Genomic DNA, 21,775 nt, shown 5'->3' with positions numbered 1-21,775 from the left:
GCACAGTACCGATAGCCAGTACTTTGCACATGCGCTGGACCCGTAACGGGTATGTGACCGGACGGTCTCGTCCACAGTACACAGATTGGATGTTTAGGTCACACGGGGGGACCTGACCACATAGGGGATTCCCGCTTACCGTCAGTAACCGCCTGTTACTGACTCCACCCACTGCGCTGTGGGCGGGTTTATGCTGCCACCACCAAACTCCTAACCTGCCGTGGCGTTTGGAACCACGGTTCTGCTCTGTATGTGCCGACACGCTGCCTTACCACACCTGTGTGGTGTTGACGAATCCCCACTAGTCCTCTACCGGTAGCTGGCGGAAGGCGGAACTTGGAGACGCTGATTCACCCTAGACAGCCGGTGAACGGGACTATGTTTCGCATAGCCCTGTAGGTCACAAGATGATGCAATCTTCTTGAGGCAGATGATGTTTTAATGCCAACAAATAGTTCTAAAGAGAACTCTTCCCTATTGCTAGGGGAAACCGCATACAGCGAGATGTTTACAGCAGAAAGTAGTTGGTATAATACACTTGGAGGCTCACAGGCATCCTCTTTTTATCTCAGTTCTACACACAGTACCACAGGGGGGTAAGTCCTCCCTGTCTTCTCCAATCAATCAGGTTATCGTAGAAAATATAAATAAATAAATACAAGTTACATTTCAAAAGTTAAGAATTAGATAAAGCACATTCCTGCTCCTCTTCATATATAACCAAACCAGTGTGCTTTCCCCAACACAATCTGATTACCATGTTCCTGTCTCTTTCACAAATGTAAATGTAACTTGCATTTCAATTGCATTCACCCTCTCACACATAGACAACGTTCTTATACTGTAAATTAAACATAATCTGCATCACACATAATGCAGCCTAAGAAATCTTACATCAAACTGTTGGTAAACGAAACCCACTAGTTTGCATTCATAAAACACAATCTGATTTAGCAGCAACTTGTGTCTCCATGCAAAACCAGTTCACACAATGGGGGTCATTCCGAGTTGTTCGCTTACAAGCGGATTTTAGCAGATTTGCTCATGCTAAGCCGCCGCCTACTGGGAGTGAATCTTAGCATCTTAAAATTGCGAACGATGTATTCGCAATATTGCGATTACACACCTCGTAGCAGTTTCTGAGTAGCTTCAGACTTACTCGGCATCTGCGATCAGTTCAGTGCTTGTCGTTCCTGGTTTGACGTCACAAACACACCCAGCGTTCGCCCAGACACTCCTCCGTTTCTCCGGCCACTCCTGCGTTTTTTCCGGAAACGGTAGCGTTTTTTCCCACACGCCCATAAAACGGCCTGTTTCCGCCCAGTAACACCCATTTCCTGTCAATCACATTACGATCGCCAGAACGATGAACAAGCCGTGAGTAAAATTCCTAACTGCATAGCAAATTTACTTGGCGCAGTCGCAGTGCGAACATTGCGCATGCGCATTAAGCGTAAATTCGCTGCGATGCGAAAATTTTTACCGAGCGAACAACTCGGAATGAGGGCCCATATTCAGAGAAGACAGCAAACAAATCCTTTCACCTTCATGTGTCTATAAAGTTACACAGAGACACATCTCAATCTCAAAGAAATGGCTTGTCCATAGACCCCTTTCCAGGTGCCAGGGTCATTAGCATCTCAATTCCTAGGTGAGAAGCTTCCAAGGCCATTTGTCCTCAAATGTAAATGCATTTTAAAACCAACACAGCTTACACATTCCTTCTAAGTGCTGGCATTTGTATGCATTGTAAATGTGCAATCCTACAACTGTGCCTAGAGCATTAAATATAACATTGGTGAAAACACAGTATTAAACATATTTTGAAATACCCGGTGCCTAGCACCCACAATACATTTAAAGATTGTGCCTAGCACCAGTGCACAGTTTAAAAGTGTCGCCAAGCGCCCATTGTCCTCTTAATGGCGCCGGGCACTAGGGGTTAACCCCTTCAGTGCTGCGGCCGCCATTACACGTGTGGCTGGTTAGTCTCTCCGGCCCCACTCCCCCCCAATTCATGTGGGAAAACCAGGGAGCCATGTCCCAACGATTTGACTCCTGGTCCCGCAGTCTGTTGGGTTGAAGGTGACACTACCTGGGGGGCGTAGGCTCCGGCCTAGACAGTTCATCCATAGTGCAGTGGGCCCCTCTTCGTGGGTGCACAATGTTCAAAATAGTCCACCTGAAGTCCAAGTTCAAGGCTCCACCACAAAAGTCTGTCCAATTTCCCCAAGGTAGGTTGCAGCCACCCAACAGGTGGGTGGTAAGTCACCACGGTGGGGGGCCAGTTACACACAAGTGCCACCCAAGGTGTCCCAATTATGGCATACCCCACCTCCCACCATAGCAATATTCTGCTCAAACAGGCCACAGGGTGCTCCTGCCCATATGGCTCCTCCTGGCTCAGTACTGCTCCCAGTCCGTGCAGTGGCGCAGTACTTCGTAAAACACAGTCCTGGTCAAGAATGTGTGCCATCAGCACTGGAGTGGGTACCAGAGCCTCCTTCAATGACTGGAATGCCAACTCGCAAGCGGGTGCAAAGTCCACTGACTTGGGAATGCCCTTCCTAGTCATCTCTGTAAGGGGGTTCACTACAGGACGGAAGTCAGTGACGTGTCCATAGGGCCTTACAGGTTCTAAGGTCAGTACCAGTCTGGGTGATGTGGGCCGGGGACAGCCTCTGGTTGCCTCCACTTCTTCTGGTTTGGGCCTACCCCTGTCTCCTCCCTCATGGTGCCCCAGGCACTGCACCTCCGTCATTCCTATCTGGCAACTGTCTGCCCTAACTGTCAGACCTGCCCTCCAATCTTCCTCTGTCGACCTATGACTCGGGAAACCTACCCTGTCACCTAGGTCTACTCTTTCCTCCTCATCCACTACCTGTACCACAGTGATGGCGGCCATACCACCAGCCTCTGGATCCTGTGTGGCATCCACTACAGGGAGGCTGCGTGTCTTCCCCGATCTACTGTGCACAGGCAGGGGACCTGCTATGTCCACAGCAACTTGCTGTAAAGATTCTCCTATGGCCAGAGGCCCAGAGACAACACAACCGCTGGAGTACCCCAGCTGCCAACGCTTGGCACCAGCCTTACAGTTGGTCTGGGCGTCATCCGACATTCCAGACCAGGGTAAGCTCTGTGTCAGGCACTTCAGGATACGGTCTATCTCTGAGTGGCTGTCCAAAGGGGTTTCGCTGGCAACCGACACCGGTTGCGCAGGAAAGTTCCCTGGGGGGACCAGTTGGACACATTCCCTATCTGGTCTATCCCCTCCCACTTTCCTGGCTACCCTGTACCTTAACCCTTCCCGCCAGGTCAAACTTCCTGCCCCAACCCTGTCAAGGCCGCTGCCAGAGTGGCGCCTCATGCTTTTCAGGGATGGGTCAGAGAGTTGAGCCTCCCTAAACTCCTGCCTGTGGCCCTCAATCTCTCCTAAATTGGGACACTCTACAGGGGGATCTAAGTGGGGACTACTAGGGTCAATCACGGAAAGGTCAGTGTGGTTTCTCATACTCACCGCCGGAGTTGGCAAACCACTTGGGTCAGGAGCATCATTGGGCACCCCCACAGGATCAAACGAGCTGGATCAAACATCCTCTGCGTTGCTAGGGGACGTAGGCATACCAGAGGCAAAAGGCATGCGGGGTCGATGTGCCGATCTAGCAGCTGTAGTCTTTTCCTCTGGGCTGGTTGATGCTGTGGTTGGCTGTGCTGGCAGTTGTCTAGCAGCTGTAGTCTTTTCCTCTGGGCTGGGCTGTGCTGGAGTAGCTGATGTCAACGGTGGTTGTGGAACTTGACTCCGGGAAATGGCGCCAGCAAACGTGGTGACGATCCCACCACCCAGATCATTTCCTAGGACTACATCAGTTGGGAGACCATCCATGATGGCAACTTCTCGCAACTCTGGTCCAGCTCCCCAGTCCAGGTAGACTCTTGCCATGGGAACCTCTTTCTCCGTTCCATCTGCCAGGGTGAATTTGGCAGTGCAACCCTGCAATACTGCAGCAGGATCTATAAGGTGGGTGCTCACCACAGTGATTGAGGCCCCAGAGTCTCTTAGGCCTTCCCCCTGCAGAGGTCCCACGTGGACCGGCTGCAGGTGCCTCCACATGTTGTGTAGGGGCTGTTTGGCCATGCAGGTGACTCTCTCCGCAGAGTGCACCTGTCTCTCACCACACTCCATCGGACTGACTGGAGGGGGAACAGTCTCTGTAGGCTCATCTCCACTCGTCAAACAAGCGAGCTGGGCTCCAGCACTCAGATTTGGGGCACGAGTCTGGGGTGCTTGGGATGCAGGACAGTTCATTCTCAGATGTCCGATTTTCCCACAGCCGTAGCACTTCTTCTCCAGTCATGACACCGATGATCTCTGATCACTTGCAGGGACACTGCGGTGCGGTTGCTGGCCAAGAGCACCCGGGTTGGAAGATGCTTGCTTTGGGGGTTGATGAGCTGAAGAGGGGTGTCCACCTGGTGGTACAGTCTTTTGGAGCTGGCTGCGTGCTTCTGCTCCTGTGGCCGAATTGCCACATATTTGTCCGCTAATTGGACAGCCATCTTTAAGCTGGGTGGCTCCCGGTCTAGCACCCACTCCTTCACTTCTGGGGGGCACCTACGATAGAACTGCTCCCTGCAGATCAGGTCGATCAGTGTGTCCCATGTAGTGGCTTCAGAATCCTTCACCCACTTCACCACGTACTGCCGCAGCTGGGTGGCGAACTGCTCATGGGTGCTGCTAGGATTCTAGGGCAAGTCTCTGAACTTCTTCCTGTAAGACTCTGGAGTGATGAAGAATCGCTGGAGCAGGGCCTTCGCGACTTCGTCGTAATCCCCACAGTCCTCCGTGGCCACTCCTCGATAGGCCTCCAAGGCCTCTCCATGCAGAGTGGGCACAAGGTGTCTCACCCACTCCGACTTGGGTAAATCGTGTAGTTTACAAGTCCTTTCAAAAACTTGTAAAATGTCCATCAATGTCCCCATCACGGTCTGCAAACTTGGCAAACTGAATGCGTCCTGATCTGTGTACAACAGCTGACAACGGCTCCCGGGCTACCACGGCCTGTGGTGCCCGCTCATCACGCCACATCTGGATGATGATCAAGCGCTCTTGCTCTGTTGCCCTTTCCCCCAATTCCGCTAGCCGATCTGCTAGGCTATCTGTGCCCCCCCCCCCTGGGACGTTGGGATCCTGGCCCTGCTAGGGATTGCTGGGAAACATTGCTGCTGTGAGAGGGGGCGGGGCTTGTGGGTCTCACCGGTTCCTTACAAAGGTCCACTGTTGGGCCGTCCTTTGCGATGCTGACGCCGTCAGTGCTTTCCACCTCCTTCCGACTTGACTCCTCCAAGCTTATGAGCACCGCCCTCATGACGCTCTTGGACGCATTGGAAGGGATCTGCACACCCTTCTGCCGACACATAAATCTCCAGATCATCCTTGGACATTCCACTGAAGTCCGCCATCTTGTGCGTTCTCCTGCGCTGCAGTTACTCCTCTCCTGAGTAACTCGGCTTCTCCAATCGGGTGACCGAAAAGCCGCCTGGGATTATCCCACTACTGTGCCACCAATTTTTGTGACCGGACGGTCTCGTCCCCAGTACACAGATTGGATGTTTAGGTCACACGGGACCTGACCACATAGGGGATTCCCGCTTACCGTCAGTTACTGACTCCACCCACTGCGCTGTGGGCGGGTTTATGCTGCCACCACCAAACTCCTAACCTGCCGTGGCGTTTGGAACCACGGTTCTGCTTTGTATGTGCCGACACACTGCCTTACCACACCTGTGTGGTGTTGACGAATCTTCACTAGTCCTCTCCAGGTAGCTGGCGGAAGGCGGAACTTGGAGACGCTGATTCACCCTAGACAGCCGGTGAACGGGGCTATGTTTCGCATAGCTCTGTAGGTCACAAGATGACGCAATCTTCTTGAGGCAGATGATGTTTTAATGCCAACAAATAGTTCTAAAGAGAACTCTTCCCTATTGCTAGGGGAAACAGCATACAGCGAGATGTTTACAGCAGAAAGTAGTTGGTATAATACACTTGGAGGCTCACAGGCATCCTCTTTTTATCTCAGTTCTACACACAGTACCACAGGGGGGTAAGTCCTCCCTGTCTTCTCCAACCAATCAGGTTATTGCAGAAAATATAAAGAAATACAAGTTACATTTCAAAAGTTAAGAATTAGATAAAGCACATTCCTGCTCCTCTTCATATATAACCAAACCAGTGTGCTTTCCCAAACACAATCTGATTACCATGTTCCTGTCTCTTTCACACATGTAAATGTAACTTGCATTTCAATTGCATTCACCCTCTCACACATAGACAACGTTCTTATACTGTAAATTAAACATAATCTGCATCACACCTAATGCAGCCTAAGAAATGTTACATCAAACTGTTGTTGAATGAAACCCACTAGTTTGCATTTGTAAAACAATCTGATTAACATGTTCCTGTCTTCTCTAACATCTCCATGCAAAACCAGTTCACACAATATTCAGAGAAGACAGCAACAAATCCTTTCACCTGCATGTGTCTATAAAGTTACAGAGACACATCTCAATCTCAAAGAAATGGCTTGTCCATAGACCCCTTTCCAGGTGCCAGGGTCATCAGCATCTCAATTCCTAGGTGAGAAGTTTCCAAGGCCATTTGTCCTCAAATGTAAATGCATTTCAAAACCAACACAGCTTACAGATTCCTTCTAAGTGCTGGCATTTGCATGCAATGTAAATGTGCAATCCTACAACTGTGCCTAGAGCATTAAATATAACATGGTGAAAACACAGTATTAAACATATTTTTAAATACCCGGTGCCTAGCACCCACAATACATTTAAAGATGGCGCCTAGCACCAGTGCACAGTTTAAAAGTGTCGCCAAGCGCCCATTGTCCCCCTAATGGCGCCGGGCACTAGGGGTTAACCCCTTCAGTGCTGCGGCCGCCATTACACGTGTGGCTGGTTAGTCTCTCCGGCCACAGGGTATTTATGGAAGGTCTCAGTCTTCCAGGCGTCTTGGAAAGAACTGCAGCGGCCAATCACATCTGAATTAGGCCCTGTATAAATAAATTCCTGTCTGAGAGAATGAGTCATATGATTCCAGAACAGAGGGTCACATAAAAAGATTCATAGAGGCGGGGTGCCCCACCTTTAACCTGGACCTGTTGTAAACTTAATTTTAACTAGACACCTTGCTCTTATCTCACCCAGTGTTGTGTATTCCCTCCACCCAAAGCCAATTCTTGTGCAAATCTCGCGGCATCAGTAAAAACGACAACTATTGTACAACATAAATTAGACACAAGTGACTTTTATTACACTATGTTCTACATCACTTAAAACAATTCTCTTTATACACTTCAAAATATAGATTATTTTTTTGTTCTTTTTATTATTTATTCTACACCAACTGCATCACAACAGAGTAATGACAATAACTAGGCGTGTTAGACTTCCGAGCTGGAGAGATGGAAATGTAAAACAGAAACCGGCTCGCCCAATGATCCCAGCTGCTTATTGTTGCGCGGACCAGCACAAGCGACAGCAACACTTGACCTGTAGTATCTGTACACAAGCTGTTCTGTACAGCAGAGGCTGGTGGTATAAGGAATTTAAATAAAAAATGGGGGGGGGGATTTTAAACGCAACACAGACGTAGTCTGAAATTAAATGAGTAGCTTAGAGCAAACATATTATGCTCAATGAAGGCTTTTCCAAATATGTAGCACTGGACGAAGGGGGTGGGGGAGGCTTAGGACCACCGTGGCCTCATGCGAGATGATATTTAAGACAGCATCGACAGAATGTGCGCTCAAGGTGGCAAACTACCCGAACCCTAAATAAATGATCACTTTTAGGCCTTTCATCGTTCCTCTATCTCATCACAGTACGCGACTCAGCGGCTAAAAGGTGACAGTGTATGCAATTACATTTTGAGAGACTTTTTTTTATTTCCCCAGGCTTTAACTTGAAAGTTACTAGAAAAGTGCATCTCAGGAGTTTTCTGACGGAACGTGCTCCTCAAAGCCCTCGCTCTCCCGCACCAGAGCTCGCTCCAGAATGACGCGCCCTTCCTTGTAGCGCTGGCTGTCCTCCGTGGCGAACTCGTAGATCCAACCCAGTTTGCTGTTGCAGTTCTTGCAACTGACGTCTCGCACCATGTGGCGACCGGTGAGCATGACGCGGTCTTGGACTTCGCTGTACTGTAGGTTGACCACCTGTCACGGAAAAAGCAAAGCTTTGCTGACAACAGAACAGAGAGGAGCGACAACGTACGCTGACTGACACAGTGGATTTCACCATGATTGTAAATCGGTTACTCGAAGGTCCAAGGCGCAACAAAGACCCTTGTAGGCTTGCTGCATTGGCTCGCTATGCTCAACACAGGTTCTATTGCCACTCTATGGTATGTCGTGGACAGGCAAGAGTGGGAATAGTGCCTGTGGTTCGGCATTTTGATTGGTTGGGAGCCCGGCGTTGGCATTGTACACTCCTGCCCATCCTCTTCGCTCCACAAATGCATGCAAACTCTCCTGCCTACTGATTACTTCCTCACACTCTGGAATTCTCTACTTTTCCCCATCTGTCTCTCCCTCTCTACAAAACTTCAACTGGGCTCTCAAGACCCACTTCTTCACCAAACCCAGCCCTCTCTCATCCTAAGCCTCTGTTCCACGCTCACTGTCTACCCCATCTGTGTTACCCTTGTCTGTCTGCCCCTCCCCTTTAGAATGTAAGCTCTCACGAGCAGGACCGTCTCCACTCATGTGCTTTTCCTTCTCTTACTAAAGACTATCTTCTACTCCCTACAAAGGCACCTAACCCGCAGTTTCTGCCTCCCTGATGCTTATTTCAGTGTCATGTCTGCTGATGCACTATGTGTATATACCATGTACTTGTCCTACATTGTCTTGTACTGTAAGTCACTGGTTTCTTGTTTTGCTCATTTGTTTATGTACTTTGTTAGGCGCTGCAGAACCCTTGTGGCGCCATATAAAGGATAATAATGTTAAACTCTGCAAGCTTTGTACATAGAAGTGTGTACAGCCAGGTGCTAGGATTGCTAAACGTTAAAGTAGGGTTACGCCAAGATTCCCAATTGTTCTGGATTTCCGTGACAGGTTCTACGTCCTACACCTCATATATTCCTCTCTGAGCTCTAATAAAACAAGTGTGCCAAAGGCTGACATTATTGGTTTACCGCGCTTAGTGGGACCAGATTATTATACAGCACTAGAAGCCAAGAGTGGATAACAAAATATAAAAGAAAATGAATTTCCATTAATTAGAGGGCACTATGGTAACCTCTCCTACTGCGCCCGGCTGGGCAGGAGGAGGGATAAAAACAGTGTGGCACCTTCATTGCACCTCATTTGGCTGTAACATCAATATACAGGAGTGTTAAGCACAGCACAATGGGGGTCATTCCAAGTTGTTCGCACGTTATTTTTTTGTCGCAACGGAGCGAATAATCGCTAATGCGCATGCGCAATGTCGGCAGTGCGACTGCGCCAAGTAAATTTGCTATGCAGTTAGGTATTTTACTCACGGCATTACGAAGTTTTTTCTTCGTTCTGGTGATCGTAATGTGATTGACAGGAAGTGGGTGTTTCTGGGCGGAAACTGGCCGTTTTATGGGAGTGTGTGAAAAAAAGCTACCGTTTCTGGGAAAAACGCGGGAGTGTCTGGAGAAACGGAGGAGTGTCTGGGGAACGCTGGGTGTGTTTGTGACGTCAAACCAGGAACGAAACTGACTGAACTGATCGCAGATGCCGAGTAAGTTTGGAGCTACTCAGAAACTGCTAAGAAGTGTCTATTCGCAATTCTGCTAATCTTTCGTTCGCAATTTTAATATGCTAAGATTCACTCCCAGTAGGCGGCGGCTTAGCGTGTGCAAAGCTGCTAAAAGCAGCTTGCGAGCGAACAACTCGGAATGACCCCCAATATACACAAACATCAAATATAAAACATTACTGAGGCATTTTTAAAGTCGCTGTTAAAAAGAGCAGGTAACGAATGGAAATAAATGCCACATGCAGGGTGAACTTTACCATCGCTATGCTCAAGTGTCGTACGATTACGCTGGCACAACGTGCTAAAGGGATGCGGCTAACTTTGTCAAATGTGGAACTATTTTTTACATATTTGCACAATTGGGCAATTTCTGAAGGCAAACACTGCATTATACAGCCCAATTTCAGCAAAGGAGGGGACCCATAAATAATTTCAGTAAGTGGGAGCAAAAGTGTCAAGGGAGTATTTTTCAGAAGATTTGTTCTTGGAGTAAAATTATGCTTTACAGTACAAAGTATCTGCTCCAACTCATCGCAGCGAATGAGAGCCACATCCTGCAAGAGTGTCTGCGCCAATGACGGTACCTGAGTCATACACACACCGTGCTCTTCCTGATACTACTCAAACCTGCTCTGTGGGTGGCATACCTTGTTAAACAGGAACGCCCGGCCCGTAGCTCCAGTGAATCTGGTGGAGATCAGCTCGGAGCGATTGGTTAGAATGGTGTCACAGTTTGCGCAGGAGAACAGACGGGTTCCACCAATGTGATCCAGGAAGATTCTGCCCATTGTTCCGTGATCCAAACGTAGGTACCCCAAATAAGTAACTGTCTGTAAGCGGAAAGCAAAAATCAGCATTATGGAATGACCACCGAGGAAACAAACGGTGTTTTTTTTCCAGTTATTGAGGATTATAAAACGAACAAGTTTTGCAAATTCTGTCAATTTATCAGTTGCTGGGACGGAAGTGAACGTTTAATTAAAATAATGATTATGACCGAATCATGTGCCATGTGTTATTTTCTCCTGGTGTGACATGTTTAAATGGATCAACAAAGTTTTCCTAAACTTTAATAATTCAAATGGAATAACTTCTTACAGGTTAGGTAAGTATCTTTTCTCGGCTCTTGGGGCTCATTCACACATGTACGGGAACAGGGGTTACAATGGATGAATTTTAGATGTGGCCCAGTTATCTGTTTCCCTGACTTTTGCCGGTATAATCCATAGTCAGTGACTGTTAATAATGTGGGCTATGTTCTAAAATTAACCATTTAATGGTGAGAATAACATCTGCTGTCTTATCCTTATACGGCGCTACAAGGATTCTGTAATGCTGTATACAAGGAATAGAACCGCTAACAAGTTATTATTGCGCTCTTTAGTTCACTGGGCAGCACGGTGGCACAATGATTAGCATTGCTGGATCACAGCACTGAGTTCATGAGTTCCATCCCAACAAGGGGCATGATACAGAGATGGACGTAAACTCGATGGGCTACATACACCTCCGATGTGGAGATTGGTGTCTGCAGTGGCGGTCGCAGTGCCCCATAAGCCGCAGAATGATCGATATGCTGCGGCCATTTGGGGGAGGGGAAGAGCCGGTGACGGCCAGCGTTACAGAAATTGGCGGCATGTGGTCCTCATTTTCTGGGCATGCGGAGGCTAATGGCGGCATCCTTGGATGCAGCTTCATTGACCCCAGAATCGTGAATAACACGGCAATCCTGCGCAATCCAAGGTCAGATGACCGATGTGCACACAGATGATCAGAGGCTGCGTATCACAAAAGCATACAGTAGGTGTCTTTCTACTACAGACACACCGCAGCAGCATTCAGAATAACAGCTGCTGTGTGTTTAGTGTCCATCTCTAAATCTGGTCCAAGGCTCCTATCTGTGTGGAGTCTGTATGTTTTCCACACCAAACACATAATGATATCTTAATTGGCTGTTGACAAAAAACGTACCGTAGTGTGTGTACATGTGTTAGGGATTATAGACTGTAAGCTCCACCGGGTACAGACTGATACAAACAAGGTTATAGGTGTAATTAGCATCATTGTGTAGGCTAGACAAAGGGGAGAGGGCCCTGATTCCAATAGCTTGCAATCTAATACTCCTTTCATACAGAGAGTGAAATTACCGGGTGAAGAAGTTCTACCAGGTAATTTGCTGATAAACACGGATCCTTTATCTGTGTGTGAAAGGGTCATCCCGTTTCAAATTCCCGGGACTTCGACCAAGGAATTTACCAGGGTCGGAGACCCGGGAATTTCTACCTGGGTTGACCCTTTCACACAGACGAAATACCCGGGTTGATCCGCAAATTGCCGGGTAGAAATTCTTGACCCGGTAATTTGCTGCTCTGTGTGAAGGAAGGGGAGGGGGGAAAGACCAGCAAAACGACCCACACGCAAGTGCGACACACTAGGGAGAAGAGGACAGGGGCAGAGCTGGGAGGAGGGGTGGGAGGCTGGAATGTAATAGCACCTTTACAGGCTGGGAGACATTCTCCGCTAAACGTGATTAATGTGTGAACAGCAGATAAGGGCGACTGGGCGCTCCCTGTTTAGTCCTGCTCCCCCTATACAGCTCCTGAGCGGCTGATTGAATACTAAGGGACAGCAGTTAGGCTGCTCATAGAACGGGGTATGTGTCACACCAACACAGCCGATTATGTGATCACACAGACAGCGGCATCGGAGAGGACTCTGGGACACAAATAGCTGTTTCCTATGGCACAGGAAGGGCTTTACAATACATACAGTATATAACTTCTTGTTCTGCACGTCCCCCAACACTGAAATAATACAAAACCTACAATTCCAGATTGATACAATCAACCACTGTAGTGTAAAAACCAGTAGTCTGGGCTGCCTGACAAGCTCTATTGTATTACTGAGTACTAACCTTTAGAATGTAACCAATATATGCAAGTTCAGGTCTTCCCAGGTATGCTAATTCTCCCATCCAGTACAAGACAATAGCAGCTGCTGAGCATCTGATGGAAATGCTGCAGCCGTGTAGGACGCTGCGTCTGACATCACAACATAAACAGACCTGTGCCTTCCTCCTCCCTCTGTACTCACTACAGCTGATCGCTGCTGCCTCCCCATGTGACCTCACTGGCAGCCAATCAACTGTGCACAAAGAGACAGAAAGGAAACTCCTCCCATCACAGGAGACACAATGAGATACTGTAGGAAGAAACCTCCAGCAGCAGCTGCCTGCATAGTGCATACTCCATAATCTGCAGCCCAGGACTCCACTGCCAGAACCCCCCCCCCCCCCTGCCAGGTGCCACCCACCCTGAGGGCTGCCTGCCTGTACATTATCCTGCCCTGCTCCACCACTTATAGAAAGAGTGGTTCCGGAATTAATGGTCGACCATGTTATAGTCAACAGTCATTAGGTCGACCACTATTGGTCGACACTGGCATGGTCGACATTGGCAAATGGTCGACACATGAAAATGGTCAACACGTGAAAGGTCGACATTGGTTTAACTTTTTTTTTGTGTCGTTTTCTACGTAAAGTGACTGGGAACCCCAATTAGTGCACCGCTTTGCTCGCCATGCTTCGGGCAAGGTGCCTCGTTCCGCTACCGGTGCGCTCGGAACATATTATCGTTCCTATTCAGTCCACGTGGATCGTAAAGTTTTACCCCCAATCCCTACACCCAGCGCACACCGTTTTACCCCCAATCCCTACACCCAGCGCACACCGTTTTACCCCCAATCCCTACACCCAGCGCACACCGCTTTACCCCCAATCCCTACACCCAGCGCACACCGTTTTACCCCCAATCCCTACACCCAGCGCACACCGCTTTACCCCCAATCCCTACACCCAGCGCACACCGTTTTACCCCCAATCCCTACACCCAGCGCACACCGTTTTACCCCCAATCCCTACACCCAGCGCACACCGTTTTACCCCCAATCCCTACACCCAGCGCACACCGTTTTACCCCCAATCCCTACACCCAGCGCACACCGCTTTACCCCCAATCCCTACACCCAGCGCACACCGCTTTACCCCCAATCCCTACACCCAGCGCACACCGTTTTACCCCCAATCCCTACACCCAGCGCACAACACTTTACCCCCAATCCCTGCACCCAGCGCACAACACTTTACCCCCAATCCCTACACTCAGCGCACAACACTTTATCCCCAACCCCTACACCCAACGCTTTACCCCCCCCCAACCCCTACACCCAGCGCACAACAATTTAACCCCCCCAACCCCTACACCCAGTGCACACCGCTTTACCTCCAACACCTACACACGACACTTTACCCCCAATCCCTACACCCAGTGCACACCGCTTTACCCCCAACCTTTACCTGCCCCCCACCAGTAACACACTCACCGCCCCCTACCCACCCCCAACACACTCTCACCGCCCCCTGCCCCACAGTAACACACTCACCGCCCCCTGCCCGCTCCCACCAGCAACACACTCTCACCGCCCCCACCAGCAACACACTCACCACCCCCTGCCCCCCCACCAGTAACACACTCACCACCCCCTGCCCCCCCACCAGTAACACCCTCACCACCCCCTGCCCCCCACCACCAGTTAACACACTCACCACCAGTAAACACGGAAACTAGCCAGCCCCTAGCTGATACCCAGGCAGTCTGGGAGAAAGGGAAGAGGGGGAGGGGGGTCAGGAGACGCCACAGTCCGGGGTGTGTATAGTCAGGGACCCCAGGCTGACCCCCGGGGTAACGCACCGGGGAAGGGGGTACTGGAGGTACTAGTGCCCCCGTTTGACCCACAACACAGCCGCTGGTGACGTGTCAGTGACGTCGTGCTGTGCCTGGAGTGACGGTGTCACCACAGCAGATGAGGTGAGATGTTGGTGCGGCCTCCCCCCGGCCGGTTACCTGGTGCCCTAAGCTCAGCTCCCGGGGTCCGCCACCGGCCGCTCCGTCTCCAAGTCCTCTGTGTCTGGGTATGCGGCCTGACTCCGCCCACCTCTCTGCCTGACACGTCACTCACAGGGCAAGTCCGGCCTACCCCCTTACTGATTATCCAGCACACGGCACGCCCCGCCCCTTCATCACTAAATACGACCCGCCCACTACTCCTAACCATCAATCACACGGAACGCCCCGCCCTACACCGCACATCAAGCTCAAAGCGAGCCCCGCCCCTTCCCTCCCCCTATAATTGCTCAGTGACACAGAGCAGACAGACAGAGGGCGGAAATTATATTGTGTCTCACATACTGCAGCCTATACATACATGTACTTACCTCAGTGTCTCACATACTGCAGCCTATACATACATGTACTTACCTCAGTGTCTCACATACTACAGCCTATACATACATGTACTTACCTCAGTGTCTCACATACTACAGCCTATACATGCACGCACTTACCTCAGTGTCTCACATACTGCAGCCTATACAAGCATGTACTTACCTCAGTCTCACATACTGCAGCCTATACATACATGTACTTACCTCAGTGTCTCACATACTACAGCCTATACATGCACGTACTTACCTCAGTGTCTCACATACTACAGCCTATACATGCACGTACTTACCTCAGTGTCTCACATACTGCAGCCTATACATGTATGTACTTACCTCAGTGTCTCACATACTGCAGCCTATACAAGCATGTACTTACCTCAGTGTCTCACATACTACAGCCTATACATGCATGTACTTACCTCAGTGTCTCACATACTGCAGCCTATACATGTATGTACTTACCTCAGTGTCTCACATACTGCAGCCTATACAAGCATGTACTTACCTCAGTGTCTCACATACTGCAGCCTATACAAGCATGTACTTACCTCAGTGTCTCACATACTGCAGCCTATACATACATGTACTTACCTCAGTGTCTCACATACTGCAGCCTATACAAGCATGTACTTACCTCAGTGTCTCACATACTGCAGACTATACATACATGTACTTACCGCAGTGTCTCACATACTGCAGCCTATACATGTATGTACTTACCTCAGTGTCTCACATACTGCAGCCTATACAAGCATGTACTTACCTCAGTGTCTCACATACTGCAGCCTATACAAGCATGTACTTACCTCAGTGTCTCACATACTGCAGCCTATACATACATGTACTTACCGCAGTGTCTCACATACTGCAGCCTATACATGTATGTACTTACCTCAGTGTCTCACATACTGCAGCCTATACATACATGTACTTACCGCAATGTCTCACATACTGCAGCCTATACATACATGTACTTACCGCAGTGTCTCACATACTGCAGCCTATACAAGCATGTACTTACCGCAGTGTCTCACATACTGCAGCCTATACATACATGTACTTACCGCAGTGTCTCACATACTGCAGCCTATACATGTATGTACTTACCTCAGTGTCTCACATACTGCAGCCTATACATACATGTACTTACCGCAATGTCTCACATACTGCAGCCTATACATACATGTACTTACCGCAGTGTCTCACATACTGCAGCCTATACAAGCATGTACTTACCGCAGTGTCTCACATACTGCAGCCTATACATACATGTACTTACCGCAGTGTCTCACATACTGCAGCCTATACAAGCATGTACTTACCGCAGTGTCTTACATACTGCAGCCTATACAAGCATGTACTTACCTCAGTGTCTCACATACTGCAGCCTATACATACATGTACTTACCGCAATGTCTCACATACTGCAGCCTATACATACATGTACTTACCGCAGTGTCTCACATACTGCAGCCTATACAAGCATGTACTTACCGCAGTGTCTCACATACTGCAGCCTATACAAGCATGTACTTACCTCAGTGTCTCACATACTGCAGCCTATACAAGCATGTACTTACCTCAGTGTCTCACATACTGCAGCCTATACAAGCATGTACTTACCGCAGTGTCTCACATACTGAAGCCTATACAAGCATGTACTTACCTCAGTGTCTCACATACTGCAGCCTATACATACATGTACTTACCGCAGTGTCTCACATACTGCAGCCTATACATGTATGTACTTACCTCAGTGTCTCACATACTGCAGCCTATACATACATGTACTTACCGCAGTGTCTCACATACTGCAGCCTATACAAGCATGTACTTACCGCAGTGTCTCACATACTGCAGCCTATACAAGCATGTACTTACCTCAGTGTCTCACATACTACAGCCTATACATACATGTACTTACCGCAATGTCTCACATACTGCAGCCTATACATACATGTACTTACCTCAGTGTCTCACATACTGCAGCCTATACAAGCATGTACTTACCTCAGTGTCTCACATACAGCCTATACATGCATGTACTTACTGCAGTGTCTCACATACTGCAGCCTATACATGCATGTACTTACCTCAGTGTCTCACATGCTGCAGCCTATACATGCATGTACTTACTTACCTCAGTGTCTCACATGCTGCAGCCTATACATGTATGTACTTACCTCAGTGTCTCGCATACTGCAGCCTATACATGTACTTACCTCAGTGTCTCGCATACAGCAGTCTATACATACATGTACTTTCCACAGTGTCTCACATACTGCAGCCTGTACATACGTGTACTTACCTCAGTGTCTCACATACTACAGCCTATATACATGCACTTAACTCAGTGTCTCAGATGCAGTCTATTTATGTACTTAGCTCAGTGTCTCATACACGGCCTATAAATACATGTACTTACCTCAGTGTCTCATACACGGCCTATAAATACATGTACTTACCTCAGTGTCTCATACACGGCCTATAAATACATGTACTTACCTCAGTGTCTCCTATACGGCCTAGAAATACATGTACTTACCTCAGTGTCTCATACACTGCCTATAAATACATGTAACTGAGTGTCTTATATACAGCCTATAATTACATGCACTTATCTTAGTGTTTTGCAATATTATTAATATTATACATACCTCCCAACTTATAGAAGCTGTGAGGAGGGACACGAGCACTGACGTATTTATGGGGGTCATTCCGAGTTGATCATAGCTGTGCTAAATTTAGCACAGCTACGATCATGTTCCCAGACATGCGGGGGGACGCCCAGCCCATAGCTAGTCCGCCCCGCATGTCTGTCTGGCCCTCCCCCTTCCCCGCAGAAGTACAAAAGCATCGCACAGCGGCGATGCTTTTGTACTTGTTGAGTAACTCCCGGCCAGCGCAACTCCTGCGGCTGACCGGGAGTTGCTCGTCGCTGCCCCTGGTCGCAGCGGCTGCGTGTGACGTCACGCAGCCGCTGCGGCCCACCCCCCGCACGGTCCGGCCACGCCTGCATTGGCTGGACTGCGCCCCCAAAATGGTGGGCAAACACTGCAGTGCCGCCCATCGACCGCCTCTGCCGGCGCATGCGCAGTTCCGACCCGATCACTGCGCTGCGAACAACTGCAGCGAGCGGTCGGGTTGGAATGACCCCCTATAATGGGTGCAGTGTGTGCAGTACACACGGGCCCCCGAGGTCCAGGGGGCCCACACCGCATACACTACACCCATTATTCATAATACCTTCCCTCCGGAGTCCCGCGGTGAAGCAGCAGCGCTGCAGAAATCACTGGGGAAATGGCACGGTGCCATTTTCATGGTTTTTCGCTGATGTGCAGTAAACAAATCACTGGGAAAATGTCCGCAGCGCCATTTTCCAGATCTGTGCATGCGCTCTAGACTCTGGGACAGCGCTAGGGTCCCCTAGAGACCCTAGTGCCCAGAGTCATAACGCTGCCGCCGGCTAGAGAGGAGGGGGCACTGACCGAGCCTGCATACGGCCTCCTCCTCTCTAGATGCGCCCCTGAAATTAGGAGGAGTGGCTTCGCTGGTAGGGGGCATGGCTTAGCAGGAAGTGCCGCAATCGCAGCCCACGCCCCCATTTTCACCGCTGTGGGGGGGGGGGGGGGGCATGCCGAGCGCTCTGTGACGTGCTGGCATGCCCCCTGTCCCTCTCTCTAGTGGAATAGACGCTGTGCTCATACGCGGGTGAGAGGGTCTCCCAACTGCCCCCCCCCCCCCCCCCCCCCCCACCACGGGACACTACGACCCGCAGGGGGAACAGCAGCCAGTCCCAGAAAAAAACGGGATTGTCCGGCTAAAATCTGGACAATTGGGAGATATGTTATATCGGCCTTCATATTATTTCTTAAAAGTTATTTATATCACGAAGACATACTCCACAGAGTTTTACATAGACTATTTGTCGTTCTCATTGGTCCCTGTCCCAGTTAAGATTACAATCTATATACTGTACAATCTATATTCCCTCTAATATATTCACACTAGGGTTACTTTTCTGTCAGTAGCCACTTACCCTACCAGTATGTTTTTGGCGTGTAAGAATGCTGGAGGAATCCCACGCACATATAGGGAGAACATTCAGAAGACCGCCGGTCACAATACCGACGCTGAATGGTGTCCGACTGCCGTGATCCCACTGTCGGTATTGTGACCGCCGATCTCACATATCCAATGCCATTTAAACGCCACACCATGCTTTTTGTTTGGGATAAGAATGACTCTATAAAGTTTCATTTACTAAAGATCAATTTCTGCAGCAGGTTACATTATTTTCCACAGGGAAACATCAGGGTGTAGAGTGGACCTGGATCCAGAAGCACCAACAGGCAAAACTTTAGCTGTCCCAGGATGCATAGGGGCCTCCTCTATAATCCTGCCTCCTGGCACTGAGAGCTCAGCTTTGAGTTGGTGTCTGCAGCAGCAGGCCACTGAACAGGGGGGCTGCACTGTGCAGCCCTGATAGCTTTTCATCTGACAGAAATTGTCTTTGCTATTTGAGCTGGCAGCACTGTATGTCATTGTGACATTCAGTGCAGCAGCTCCATCACCTCCTAAGCGGCGCCGCACACTCCCGTTGGCCTGGTTCCCGGGTCCCTGCGGCGGAGGCATTCTGACTTAGGTATGGTCGCAGACTGCTCTCCTGGATCGCGTGGCTGCTACGGGGAGGAGGTAAGAGGGTCTCCTAGGCGGGACCCGCCATTAAACTGCGATCCGTCCACGGTCTGGGGAGACGGACCGCGGCGCTGGCGTGGACACTGTCACTGGGCAGGGACCCCACTAGACCACCAGGGCATTGGAGCACAGGTCAGGTGTATTAACACCAGTTTAATGGGGCTCCATAGTACCTGGGGTGGAAGACCAGCATAGAGGAGGCGGTGCTTGACCTGTAGCCCCTCCCCCGGCCCAGGGCACCATCTCCTGCAGATTTCCTGCCCTGGAGCTGCCTCACTCTCCCTCACTCCCTCACAGAGACTCTGGGTGCCATCTTAACAGCATAGCAGCAGGAGGTCTCCGGGATTGCTGGGCAAGGTCTCCCATATAAAGCCGCCTGGGTGCAGCACTGTGTCTTTATGTAACCCTACCCTCAATACCCTGAACTAGAGCTGTCTATGTATTCTATTAAGGGATGGTTACCTAATATCAGTGCCTCCACCCAAGCTAATTATTTTAGGCTTGCCCGGGTAAGCCCTTTCCGCTTTTAGTAATGAATTTGCAAATCAATATGTCTATAAATGTATATGCGTGCACATTCTATACAGTATTATACCTGTTCTTCTGTTTGTTTTCCAGGATCTCCGGATGGAAATTTCAAGTACATTACATATGGTAAGTATAAGTAAAAGTATTTATTCTTTCTCATAAAGGTTTAGAAGAAATTTAAAAAACAAAACACATTTCACCAACATAGTAAATACATCACTTTTCCAATCCTGTCTCACTAATACCCTCCCTTTTCTTTAACCTATACAGGTTATTTGCATGCAATACAAAAAATCTCCTTTGTTAAACAACACCGTTAGGTGTTTGAGTGACCCGGGTACTCGTTATAAGATAGTGCACTATCAACCCGATAAAACTCATAGAAGAAACAATAAATGATTCTAAATACTTAACATCACACTTTAGTAATAATATTCCTCTTTCCTTTCTGTTATTTTTCAGTCTGTGGGAGAAAAGGTATGTATCTATACAGAAGGCTACTGTAACACTTGCTGTCCAATAAGTTGTAATATATTGCCACTTATGTTTCTCTTTTATCATTTAGGTGAAAAGTATCCTTTCCTCAGATGTAACTTACATCAGCTTTTCCTTTCTTTGCACAATAAAAGTATTGGAATGTCTTTTACTTAGATGTTGTGTTCCTTTAATACACTACATTCTGTATAGCCTTATTGTTGATATCTGGAAATGCCATAGTCCTTAGTGCAGGCTTATTTAGTTGATTCCTCTATAGTGATAACTAAATTTATATTGCTGTTAGTATATGTTGTAAACAGTCGGTTAAATGCACCTACACTTTTGCTTCATGCTGTTGCAGTAACAAATCACCTTCTCTCCTCCCCTTATTAGCTGACAGTTCTTTCAGATTTCTTCCAGAATATATATATATAGAGTATAATATATATATATATATAGGGCACCATTAGATTAGAATGCTATAAGTTAATGCTTGGTCCCAAACAATATGCTAGGAAAAGTGTCGGTTATACACTTGATGTTGTCAAGCTATAGTATATGATGTTATTTCTTTGGGTCATGCTGACCTCTCTGCCCTTTGAGGTAATATTAACAACTGCAGGAGGTTACTTAATTTCTTTCCACACCTTTAGTAATAAAATGTCTCTCACTGTTAGTAATGCAAAATATAGTTCATTCCAGGCACATTATGCATATAAATTTTATCCGCTTAAGGTGGTGCTAAGACTGTCTATGGCTGGCATTCCTGTGCTAAGTTTAACTGTGAAGGATATGCTTTGGCTTAAGTGTAAAGTAGGTGCAAAAGGATTTGTGGGTCACTCACGCTTCAGTTGTGCTTTGGCCGTGCTGAGCGCTCCCCCGACTCCTCCTCCTTTTCAATGGAACAGCATACGGTGGGCGGAGCTCACTCTATTCATTACACAGACACTGACGCTGCTCACTCCCCAGCAACCAGAGTAGCTTCAC

The 21,775-nt window shown here is 48.7% G+C and overlaps 1 protein-coding gene and 1 long non-coding RNA gene across 3 annotated transcripts in view; one reads left to right on the top strand and one right to left on the bottom strand.

The window, feature by feature from the left end:
- The window catches only part of LOC134911879 (uncharacterized), a 45,455-nt gene that overhangs the window by 11,081 nt on the left and 12,599 nt on the right, over nucleotides 1-21,775 (top strand). Inside the window, exons 2-3 of the long non-coding RNA XR_010176928.1 lie at nucleotides 20,402-20,437; nucleotides 20,774-20,788. This is a non-coding gene — a long non-coding RNA (uncharacterized LOC134911879). The remainder of the gene's footprint in view (nucleotides 1-20,401; nucleotides 20,438-20,773; nucleotides 20,789-21,775) is intronic.
- Nucleotides 7,306-14,837, bottom strand: YPEL5 (yippee like 5). 2 transcript variants are annotated; one of them, XM_063918933.1, is made up of 3 exons: nucleotides 14,706-14,837; nucleotides 10,452-10,634; nucleotides 7,306-8,228 (listed from the first exon to the last, which is right to left on the bottom strand). In XM_063918933.1, the coding sequence occupies exons 2-3, from the start codon at nucleotides 10,590-10,592 to the stop codon at nucleotides 8,004-8,006; spliced, it is 366 nt and encodes a 121-aa protein (XP_063775003.1). In that variant the 5' UTR covers nucleotides 10,593-10,634; nucleotides 14,706-14,837; the 3' UTR covers nucleotides 7,306-8,003. The 2 variants fall into 2 exon arrangements, with proteins under 2 accessions (XP_063775003.1, XP_063775002.1); XM_063918932.1 differs by lacking the exon at nucleotides 14,706-14,837 and adding an exon at nucleotides 12,719-12,889.

This window comes from Pseudophryne corroboree, chromosome 4 (assembly GCF_028390025.1).
Source record: "Pseudophryne corroboree isolate aPseCor3 chromosome 4, aPseCor3.hap2, whole genome shotgun sequence".
In the NCBI taxonomy this organism is placed as follows: domain Eukaryota; kingdom Metazoa; phylum Chordata; class Amphibia; order Anura; family Myobatrachidae; genus Pseudophryne; species Pseudophryne corroboree.
This window is presented reverse-complemented; position numbering and strand designations above follow the sequence as displayed.

Bases quoted from the DNA above. Each gene is read 5' to 3' on its own strand.
- YPEL5 (XM_063918932.1), bottom strand. From the start codon at position 12,778: ATGGGAGAATTAGCATACCTGGGAAGACCTGAACTTGCATATATTGGT. The intron at 10,635-12,718 runs GTTAGTACTCAG...TTCCGCTTACAG, and splicing joins ATATTGGTTACATTCTAAAG to ACAGTTACTTATTTGGGGTA. The intron at 8,229-10,451 runs GTATGCCACCCA...TTTCCGTGACAG, and splicing joins GGGCGTTCCTGTTTAACAAG to GTGGTCAACCTACAGTACAG.